Source organism: Lytechinus pictus, chromosome 13 (assembly GCF_037042905.1).
Source record: "Lytechinus pictus isolate F3 Inbred chromosome 13, Lp3.0, whole genome shotgun sequence".
Taxonomy (NCBI): domain Eukaryota; kingdom Metazoa; phylum Echinodermata; class Echinoidea; order Temnopleuroida; family Toxopneustidae; genus Lytechinus; species Lytechinus pictus.
Window position 1 is genome coordinate 19862213 of NC_087257.1, and position 12227 is coordinate 19874439.

Below are 12227 nucleotides of genomic sequence, written 5' to 3' on the forward strand. Positions count from 1 at the left end.
ATATACATCAATATCCTACATACAAAGCAAAATAAATATTGCAAAATCTAATAAAACAAGTACAGGATGATATACAGATAAAAAGCAAGTCCGTTATCAAGGCATTTTGAACATAAAACCAGGGCTGGCAAAATAATCATTTGTTTTAAAATGTGTTCTCAATCCATCTAAAACAAGTTAGAATCATTGAAAACATTCCAAAACAAAAAAACATCAGGGATTATTTCAAAAAAAAAATGTGTCTTGTGATATAGCCCGCCATATCCATTATCAAATGTGCAAGGATGAAATCTGGGGAAAATTATGGTAATGAAGACTGACATTGCTCAGTATTAAGTTTTTAAGAACAAATAAATTTTATGTATGAATACTATTACAGAACCACAGTTTACTTATTACAAATAGTCATTGACAAACTCTTTTTCTTTCTTTCAAATTATGTACAAAGCGATATGATAATTAGGTACACCAAAGTACAAATCACTTTGAATAAACTTACAAAAAGAGAAATATAGGATGGAAAAATGCCTATACAAATGCAAGGTATTACAGGAATTAAATGTAGAAAGGAAAACTGGGGGAAAAGGGTACAAAAACACACAAATGAATTAAGAACATAGTGTATAAACATACTTATGTATTAAGTACATAAAACGAAAGTGACATATTTTGAGTTCATCATACCACAATCATATAGGACTGATTCAAATCATTTATGACATTTGGAGAAAAAAAAACACAATTACAAACATTATTTGAGTGATTCATAATCACTATATTTCAGTTCCAATAGTAAAGCCTTTCCCCTAAACAGAGCTCTTCTTTTGAGATCAAACAGCCAAACAGTATTCATGCCATGATAATTATCCTATCACATGTAAAATGCCCATTAATGTAGTCCCAGCTACAGCTTCCTGTGCAGTGTTCTTGACTACATACTCATAATTAAACTTACAAAACACATATAAAAGTTAATGTGTGAGCTAATACTTAGATGGCAAAATCACTATGATGAGGACCGATGGAAGATAAAGATGCAGTATAACATTAAGATCTTCAACAAGAACTACAGTGTACCCACATTAATGATCCTTCTCTGCCCTATTTCAGAAACAGAATTATAAGTTTAAGATTTTCATGTCCAAAATATCTTTCAAGGAAAAAGCTTGGCTAAATAACGCCCATTGCACAAATTACAAACAAATAAAATCTTTTCTACAGGGTACAAACAGTAGTAGCATAAAGAGTTGGTTTATCAACACAATTTTGTTCACTATTTTCTTTTTTTTTTAAAGGACAATAAATAAGCCAGTAATATTTTACATAATTTTTTTTTCTCATTCAAAGCACCACATCTATACATGTTGAAGCAAACATTGCTCATCTACAACTTTCCAAGCCAGTGGAAAATATTACAAAAACTAAGCACTCACAATAGAACCATATATATTTAAAAAATAAAAAGTTACAAGGTTTCACTACTCCAGTGTGAAACATTGGTCCTACGGTGGATGTACAAAAAAAAAAGACAATTATTAACCAGCATTCGATAGCAATCGCTGTCATACAAGCAGCATATCGTAACAATCTTAAAAACAATCTCATTTTATAATCTGTCGATGCATCATTCAGTTCCCATCTGAGTAATATGACGTCCACACAAACCTGAAATTTCACATCATACACTTTTTGGTCCTTCTTGAACAAAAAAAATATTTGATGAATTCATACATTCAAAAGTAAGGTTCTAGATTAGTTGTGACAGCAAGTTGATACTGATGAAATCAATTTATATTCAAAGTCACAATTCCAAATTTCATGGCAGCACTTGTCTGCAAACAATAACAGTAATCACAGCTGGAAATAAAGAATTCCAGAATATAGGACTCAATTACTTGATTATCATCAGCTTTCATTTTATCCAAATGATTTCTGAATAGATGCACTCTTGATCCACGGTTTAAAAAAATAAAAAGAATGTAGAAAGTGAGGAAATAAAATAAAATATTATGTGAGAACTCATTCATCTAGAACCAGTCGTCAATCTGGTCTCAGGTTCGTATATGAGCACAGCTCTATTTTCAGTTTTTCTTTGGTCACATTCCATCCAGCTTCACGACTCTTCATACTTGGGTTCATCATTGCCCCATCTATATGTTTCTACGTCTGTTCAACAGCATCCAATCTGAAATATCTCCCAGAGTCTTAAGAATACCATGATTGTCTTCCCTGTAGTTTCCCTTTCAGAGGGTCATTACACATGATCAGGACTCTCTACAACAACCGTCGACCTCTCCACCTCCTCAGAGTTATTATTCATGGTAGCTTCGGCGGCTTTCAGTTTCTTGATTGTGTTTTTCAGAGCTTGTCGTTTGTTGCAGAACCACACCCTGATGACCTCCCTATCGTAGTTAAGCTCCTGGGCGAGGGCTGTCATTTCGGCACCGGTTGGATGCGTGTTCTTCTCGAAGTGCCTACTGAGGTATTCCAGAGCCTGAGGCGTAAAGGATGTCCGTCGTTTGCGCTTTTTAACGGGTTCGCTACCAATGAAGTCTGTGAGTTGATTCAGACCGTTTTTGTGCCTCTCCTCGGCTTCGGCCATCCACCTCTCTAAAACTGGTTTTATCTTCTGAGCGCTCTTTGGTGTGATATCAAGCTTTTCAAATCTGTTAAAGAGATGAGAAAATGAATGATATCTTTTGAGTAATGTCAAGTTTTTCAAGCCTATGCAAGCAGATGAGACAAAGGAATTATTGGTGGAATGTTAGGGTTTTAAAACCTATATTCAATCAGATTAGAGTTATGAGGATTCATTGGTGTGGTGTCAGGTTTTCAAATCTAGGCAATCAGATGAGAGAAATGAATGATTTCTTTGGTGTGATGTCAAGTTTCTGAATCCTATGCAATCAGTTGAGACAAATTAATGAAATATTAGATGTTATGCAAAGTTTTTCAAACTTATGCAATTAGATGAGAGAAATGAATGGATTTTTTATGTGATATCAGTCAAGTCTTTAAACCTATGCAATCAAAGAGAACTAAATGAATGTTTAATTTGATGTCACTTTCATTCCCATGCAATATGATAAGAGAAATGAATGAATTCTTTGATGTAATGTCATTTTTTTTTCAAACCAATGCAATCAGATGAAATTAATAAATTCTTTGGTGTAACGTCAAGTTTTTCAAACCCATGCAATTAGAAGTAAAGGAATTCTTTGGTGTGATTTCAAGTGTTTCAAACTTAAATAAGAAGATGAGAGAAACAAATATGAAATTTATGGTGCAATGTCAGGTTTTTCAAAACCTATGCAATCAGATGAGATAAATCAATGGATCCTTTGGTGTGGTGTCAAGTTTTTCAAGCCTATGCAATCAGATGAGAGAAATGAATGCATTCTTTGGAATGACGTCCATTTTTTTTAAAACCTAGATGCAATCAGATGGGAGAAATTAATGAATTCTTTCACATGTCACGTTTTTTCAGCCTATGTAAGCAAGATAAGAGAAATTGAATGAATTCATTGATGTGATGTCAACATTTTAAAACCTATATGCAATCAGATAGAAATACAAGTGTTGATTTTCTTTGTTCTTGCGATTGGAGTAATTGGAGAATTTGGTCTTACCCCTCATTACTATGACACCATATATGCAGACAAATTGGAATCTCAATAGGTCTAGTGATTACACCTTTATAAAATAAACAAAATAATCGAATAGCATGTATGATTATGTGCACAATATCACACATCTTTTTTATATTCTTTCCTTTATTTCTTTAAAACAACTTTATATTTGGGGTGCATTTCCCTTTAATCCCCGGAGTGCTTTGGATACATTCCTCACCTACAAATAGCTGATTGACTGTAAGCTGGTCCTTCTGACTGGCTAAGGGCTTGCCCAACCTGTGTTTGCGTTAAACCAAGAGATAATCTTCTGATCTTGAAAGCTTTGGCAAACTCCTTGATTTCTTCCAGGTTGATTCCGTCCACTTCAGCAGCATTACCCATGTTACTCACTGAGAAGAGAGAGCATGCAAGGAATAGAAATAAAACAAATAATGTCCTCATTTTACCACTCAAGTAGTAGAACTTTATTTTCTAGTCAACAAGAGTGGGATTTTATTAACCATTCAACTAGTAGAATATTTTTAACCATTCAACAAGCCAAATCCATTTAACCATTCGACTAGTCGAATTCCATTTACCACTCAACTAGTTGAGTTACATTTAACCATTCAACTTGTAGAATTCTATCAACCATTCAACTAGAAGAATTCCATTAACCATTCAACTAGAATTACATTTAACATTCAACTAATAAAATTCTATTTGCCATTCAACTAGTTGAATTCCATTCATTATTCAACTTTTAGAATCCAATTAACCATTTAACTAGTAGAACTCTATTTACCATCTAACTAGTAGAATTTAATCAACTATTCAAAAATCATTTTTGCAACAACAGTGAAAAAGTACAAATGAATCTCGATCATCTCCCCATAAAAAATACTGTGATACTCTGAGCTTTGAGCTTATGACCCCAATATGCAATAACCACAAGTTTTGAACCCCAACACCAAATAAATCACATTCCTAGGCCTATATTTGTTAAAAGAATGCCTGAAGCATTTTTTTCCTAATGGGTGATCACAATTAGTCTGGTAAATGGAAAAATTACAGCAGCCTAGATAGGATTGTTGCATTAAAATATCCATACATTTAACAACATATTTACCTGAGGAAAAAAAAAATGGACTTGAGGTTTTCTCATATTTAGTGTCATATATCTCTTTATAGCATTACTGATAAACTACCAAAGCAACACAAATAGCATGCAAACAATTAAACACATACACAAACAAACATTGAACGAGGCTCCGCGAATCAAGGTGCAATATGGGTAATTGGGGAGGGGCTTCAGTTAGGTGTTAACTTGATCCAATAATACCAGGATTTAATTAGCAAGAACTCTGTCAGTGTGAAACCAACTAACAGGGCATTTGATAATGAAACAGACAAAAATGATACAATTAATAGTGATTAATTTCTAGAGTCACATTGGGTGGTATGTAAAGAGAGTTAGGCATGTTATATGGATCACACCTAACATATTAGTATTCTTTGGTAATTAAAGTTAGATTCAGCACTAGTGAGACAGGCCATGCAGGGAAATTCTTGTTAAAAGTATATTCGGGTCTAGCTTTTAAATTCAAAACATGACAAATCGGTAGACCACTGGGTCAAAATTTGTACGCCAAATAAAAGTATTGATTTTCTTTTAAAGTTGTGATTTAAATTAGAGGCAGAGAGCGACAGACGGGTGCAAACATAGTAGGTGTATTAAATCACAGCAAACATATCAGAAAAAATTGATACTAATGTTTTCAATGAAATTAAACTATTAAAAGTCTCTTCAATGATTTTGCAAGTAAGTGAAGAGACAAAATAAGCTTGCCACCTTTGTAACATTTTGGAAATTAAAATCAATTGTTCATCATCTCTTGCCACAAATTTTGAATATTTGCGTGATTTTTCGAAAAAACAAAGCGCCCTCCCAATACGGAGCCTCTTCCAAGATAGTACCTCTACCTGGACTCGACAGCCCTCCTGTCGATACATGGTTGCCAGCGCTCGTCGCCGTCGTCGTGGAAACGACAACCTGATGGCCGGGAGGGACCTGGGTAACGTGACTTGCTTGACTGGACACCACGGAGCTTCTAACGAGCTGACTAGGAAGTATCTGAGTTACACTGCTCTGGGATCCCTGGGCCGCTGCTATATGGGAGATTACCGTGCCTTGGGCAGCATTTAGACCTGAATAGGAATAAGGATTAAATATTTGTACAATGGACTGGATTACAGTAAGTCATTAATAATAATAATGCATAGGATCTATATAGCGCAATTTCCATCTGAATTAGATGCTCAAGGCACTTGAGGGCAAATTACAGAAGAAAAGAAAAATATTACAGGTACCAATGAATACATAAAGATAATTGTCTGTCAAAAAAGCACCCTACAGGTATATCTTCATTGACGCCTTTCATAATAGATGGCATGGCTTGGAAGAATTAAGCTACTGACAAAACTATTGACATTAGCATACAAAAGTGGCTCCTACTGTGCAAGCATGCACACTGGCAGGAATATGGCAAATGTTAATGCCCTCGGTTTTTGTACAGTATTCCAATGGGACTATCCGGAAGAGGGCAACATGGCAAATGTTTACGCTTTGGTCTCGGATTGAAAGTAGCATGTGAAATATGACATCTATTTAGCTGCTAATATGCTTCGTATAGGTAATAATATTCCACAAACTATTCTTCTCTGGACATCCAATATTCTTCAACAGTATCTAAACCTAGTAATCCTTCAATCCAAATTTAAGTTCATTTATTAAAACAAATATAAAAAATAAATCAGATGGCTAGCACCAAAGTGACGTCGAAGCTGGAGATCTACTTTTTAACTTCCATTCCTTATACCCCCTCCTCTCCCCCTCTCTCTCTCTCTTATGGGGTGTTGCAAGAAACTTGCGATCAATTGCAAGTCTCGATCAATTATATTTCTTGCAATTAATTGCAAATTTGTGATTGATTGTTAATCTGCTTCTTGAAACAAGGAGTGTATTCTGATTTTCTACAGCTAAAATTGATGTATCAATTGTAAAATTGCAACAGAATATTCGCAATTGATTGCAAATATTTTCTTTCAACACCACCTAAGTCTCTTTTCCCCTCTCATTTTTACCTGCCAGTCCATGAAGTGATAGTGCAGTGGCACTTGAAGCATTACTCAGTTTATGAGATGCCAAGAGGGAAGAGGTCTGGTTTGAGGTGGTGGTAGATGATTGTGAAACAAGCACAGACCTACACAGCAACAACAAAATTAAGAATAATATGCAACATTTATAAAGTGCTTAATACAATCTTTCTAAGCACTGCATATTATCAGCTAAGCACAAAAATTTAAGATTAAAAAAAATTTTAACAAATATTTGAAGAGTTAAAAGTACTATTGCCTCGGATTATTAGAAAAATAATATGATAAATATAGCCTACTTTCCTTGAACAACATAAATTATGTAGAGAATGTACAAAGTTCACTATTATGTATTGGCATAATTTATTAAGAGTTAAATTACTTCATAATAAAAAGAAATACTGATTAAATGGAATACTCCAACTATTTCTAAATGCCATCAAAATGATGGGTCAATATAATACATGTAGCATCGGAAGCTAACATAGATTCAGTAAAACATATATTGATAAATATTGATTACTGCTTCTAAAATAAGTCTTCTAATGTGTAATGTTCCACAACCTGAAAAAATTTAATAAAAAGAAATGAATAGAGATCAAATCAAACATCTTACTGTGTTGTGGCTCCATGTGCCGATAAGCTGAGTTGATTCGCTGATGTACGCATTAGTCCTTGCGTTACCGTTGCAAGGGAAGGTAGGGCTTGACTATTCTGAGTTGTCACTAGGCTAGGAACTGCTGTTGTACTGACTGTTTTTTCAACAAATAAATGAAAAAAACAAAATTGAAATGATAATCAATGTGTGTTATCCAAATTCCAGATACCATGAAATGCTTTTTCGAAAAGAGGGTATGGTAATTAAAGCAATTTCACTTAGTTTTGAACCAAAGGCAACTAAATGATGAAGTTACTTTTTTCATAATTAATCAATCAAGTCTGTTGTAGTTTTATTATACACTTAGTGAGTAAACCACAAACAATACATTATTTAATAAAAATCACATTCCCCTCAAATTCCCCTCCACTACAACAAAATGATTCAGAATATGCTAAAGTATTAAATATTTTTGTGCTGTTATGTACTGAATTGTCAAGCAACCAGCTGCACTTTAAATCATTTCCAAAATCAACATTTACCATTGAACATTGAAGTTGACTGAATGCAAACTACATTTGGATCAGTCGTTAATAGGGTCCACTGACACTATATTCTGCATAATTACTTTTCTTTTGGCAAGAAGATTACAATTGACCTTTTGATAGTTATATGATGAATGACTTCAATTCTCAATGCACCATCATAATTCTGTTTAAGCAAAGGAATGGGTCACCTACTTGTCTTAGGGTGTGTATGTGTTGTTGAACTGCTGGGTGCTGACACCGACAGCACCTGCGCCCCCGCCCCCATTAAAACCTGAGGTAAGGGGAGCGTCCCTAACCCCGTCTGACCAGTGAGTACCGATACTGGAGGAAGGGGCGTGGTAGCTGAGGTCATCTGACTGGTTTTCGCATAGTGTGCAGCTGAGGAGACAACATTGGTGTTACTTGTTATGCTGGGGATGGCAGCAAGAGTTGATGGCAAAACCTGGGAGAAGATGATGAAGCAATGAAATCATCGTTATGATCATCTAAATCATTGTCATCTTTATCATCATCACCATCATCCTCATCATCATCCTTATGATTATCATCATTATCACCATCATCATCATCATCATCATCATCGTCATCATCATCATCATCATCATCACCATCATCATCATCAACATCATAATCATCATTATCATCATCATTATCACCATCATCATCACCATCATCATAATCTCCATCATAATCATCCTCCATATCATCTTCATCATTATCATCCTACTCCTCCTCTTCAAGTTTCATATTAGAATAATGATAATAATATTCTGCTTTTTATAAAGCGCCTAATGAATCAAATAAAGTCTCTAAACTTTTACTTTTGAAATATACTACTACCCCGGTCATTGGATCCTGCATGGTATGAAGTTACATAATGCATGCATGTCTCCACTTCCTGGGGAGCACATTCTAACAAGTGTCAAGTGACAGGAAACCATACGTAAGACATGCTACTATATGAATATGCTACACTACAGTACCTATGAGGCCATGGCTCCTGGGGTGGTATTCTGGAACACTGTCATAACTTTTGTCATAAATTTTGTCATTTTTCTCCGAGATGTGACACCGCTATGATTGTCACAAATCGGTATTCTGAACATTGTCTTTTCCCTGTCATATCTCTCAAAGTTCCCGCCCATCTTTTTGGAAGCAAACCAATCAAGATCATCGTTAGTTCCCATTTGAAGGCCCCGTGGCAGGTAGGGCGTATCCCCAAAACAGTTGCTGGCATCGCGCAACTACGCGTATATTGATGCGCTTAATTACAAAGAGAGACAGGGAGCTTTGAAGGATTTTAGAGGAGAAGTAGAAAAAGAAGAAAAACAGAGAACAAAAGGAGGAATAAATATGTAGGGCCTAACTAATTGTAGCATGAAAAAATAATTTCGAAAATATTTATGGATGATGAGTGAAACTAATACCACAATCTAATCTGAATAATATCATTATTTGCTTGACATTTAGTCGACGGGGTATCGGGATATTTGGTACTAAAAGATATGACAAAAATTATGACTGCTACCCCCTGTCATAACTTTTGTCATATCTTTTGCTTGTATAAAAGGATTAAACGCGCATTTAAAGCCGCATATTTTTGATGCGCGGTAAAGAGAAGAGACAAAATTTATGACAATTTTTGTGACAAAAGTTATGACATCCAGGGGCGGATCCAGCTTTTTATAAAGGGGGGGGTTGGGGTGGTATGCGAGGGAGCGTAGCCACCGAGTCCAAGCGAGCGGAGCGAGCGAGGGGGGAGGGTGTGGGAGGGGGGTGTCCCCCCTCCCACAGTAGGGAAAATTTTTGACATTTGTTCGCCCAACCCCCCCCCCCCTCCCCCAAAAAGAAATAATAATAATAATAATAATAATAATAATAATAATAATAAATGAAATAAATACATAAAAATAGAATAAAATAAAATTACAAGTTTAAAAAAAAAGATAAGATTTTAAAAAATGGTCCCCGGATTTTTTTTTTTTTTGGGGGGGGTTGCAACCCCCCCAACCCCCCCTCTAGATCCGCTTCTGACATCCACCAGAATACCGATTTTGTCATATCTCTGAGAAAAGATAAAATACGAGAGGAAAGACAATGTTCAGAATATGGCACCTGGATTTGATGGCACATAATGTAAGTACTGTCTCCGCTCCCTGGGGAGCATTCCAACAAGTGTTAAGTGACAGGAAACCATATACATATATGTAAAACAGGCTACTCTATGAAGATGTTAGACTATTGTACTGCGAGGGCATGGCTCCTGGATTGGCAGGATAATGTATTTACTATCTCCACTCCCTGGGGAGCATTCCAACAAGTGTCACATGACAGGCTACTCTACAGTTTATGCTAGACTACAGTACCTGTGAGGGCATGGCTCCAAGGTTGGGTGACGCTAAGAACTGACCACCTGTTCCTGTGGGTATAAGGAACTGGATCCCTCCAGCTCCTTGGGCTAACGTGACAGGAATGGTGAGGATCTGCTGCTGACCTGCAGCGTTGGTGATCGGAAGGGTCAAAATCTGCTGCTGACCGCCGTTCGACGGGATGGTCAACAACTGCTGGGCACCAGATAGCTGGATGGACAAACACAGATCATTTTGAATGAAAATATGAAATTTGTATTACATGAAACATACATTCATTGTCCATATGGCAAGAGTAGCTTCAGATGTAGATTAGGAGAGCTGTCAAATTCAGTTTTCACTTTAATTCAATTTTTTTTTCATTCAAACATAAATGTATAAAAAATGAAAATCAGATACAAATTTACAGATTGGCATTTGAAATATAAGCAGTATAAAATGTATACTGCAGCTACATTAATTTACCTTTAAAGGTCAAGTCCACCCCAGAGAAATGTTGATTTGAATAGATAGAGAAACATCAAACAAGTATAACGCTGAAAAATTCTTCAAAATCGGATGTAAAAATAAGAAAGTTATGATATTTTAGAGTTTCGCTTATTTTTCACAAAACAGTGATATGTACAAATCAGTGAAATGCAAATGAAACAGTCGACGATGTCCCTCACTCACTATTTCTTTTGTTTTTTATTGTTTGAATTATACAATATTTCATTTTTTACAGATTCAACAATAAGGACCAACTTGACTGAACCATATTGTATCAAACAATGTTAATTCCACATGTTCAGGGAGGAATTAATTGTTGTTTCACTTGACAATGAGGAGAAAATTAGAATATTTCATATTTCATATAATAAAATACAAAAGAAATTGTGAGTGGATGACGTCATCAGTCTCCTCATTTGCATACCGTCCTGGATGTGCATATAGCTGTTTTGTGAAATTAAGCGAAAGTTTAAAATGTCATAACTTTCCTATTTTACATCTGATTTTGATGAAATTTTCAGTGTTATGCTTGTTAGATTTTTCTCTTTTTATTCAAATCAACTTTTTGTTGGGGTGGACTTGTCCTTTAGGTCCATATTATACAATCCAAGCAAGAAAGATGAGATGAATTATCTGTATGCTTTACCTGGTTGGCAAGAATAGGCTGTGCACCCTGAAGAGAAGGGCTCATTAATAGCTGTGTTTGGTGTTGGGATTGACTTCCTACTGCTTGACTACTCACTTGTGATCCACCTAAAAACAATAAATGTAATGTAAAGATAGGTATGATTGGGACATATTCGGTTTGTATTCAGGTAAAAAACAAAAAAAGAACAAAATCAGACAGTCCAAATATGGATAAGCGCTTTGGGTCTGATGGGAAAAGCGCAGTAAAAGTAAAAGTAGTAACAGTAATAATAAACATAATATTAATGATAATGATGATGATGATGATGATGATAATGATAATAATAAAAATAATGACAATAATAATAATAATGATAATAATAACAACAACAATAATAATAACAATTATAATAATATGTGTTTTTGTCCAAAATACTTGTACAAATCATGTTTTATCACAAAAGAATCACACAAGGATATATATATATATATATAAAATGACATAAGTCATACATCAATCGATTAAAATACTTGTAATATGTCATTTGCATAGACCCAGAATGAGACAAAAGAATGAAAAAATTACAAGAAAAATTTCTCTCCTCTTTCTTGGAAAAAATACCTCCCAGGGGATTCATTCTGTACCTAATCATATTACTACCAAAAGACCAGGAAAAATTGATAAAAATAGACAGGAAAGTAGAAGAATGAGAGACTAAAGAAGAGGAGCTAGAGTGTCTATATACAGAGAAGGAAAGAAACACAGATACTGTAAAATTAAGAACCAAGCACAATCAGGACTTGTTCAAATTTAAGAAGAATAAACCAA

The 12227-nt window shown here is 35.0% G+C and overlaps 1 protein-coding gene across 2 annotated transcripts; it reads right to left on the reverse strand.

The window, feature by feature from the left end:
• Window positions 1-671: 671 nt before the first annotated feature.
• On the reverse strand, window positions 672-11520 carry LOC129275115 (POU domain, class 6, transcription factor 2-like). Of its 2 annotated transcripts, none has more exons than XM_054911898.2 (8): window positions 11418-11520; window positions 10280-10492; window positions 8106-8355; window positions 7384-7519; window positions 6756-6874; window positions 5595-5819; window positions 3850-4021; window positions 672-2666 (listed from the first exon to the last, which is right to left on the reverse strand). In XM_054911898.2, the coding sequence occupies exons 1-8, from the start codon at window positions 11460-11462 to the stop codon at window positions 2255-2257; spliced, it is 1572 nt and encodes a 523-aa protein (XP_054767873.2). In that variant the 5' UTR covers window positions 11463-11520; the 3' UTR covers window positions 672-2254. The 2 variants fall into 2 exon arrangements, with proteins under 2 accessions (XP_054767873.2, XP_054767872.2); XM_054911897.2 differs by having other exon boundaries at window positions 5589-5819.
• Between the last annotated feature and the right edge of the window lie 707 nt (window positions 11521-12227).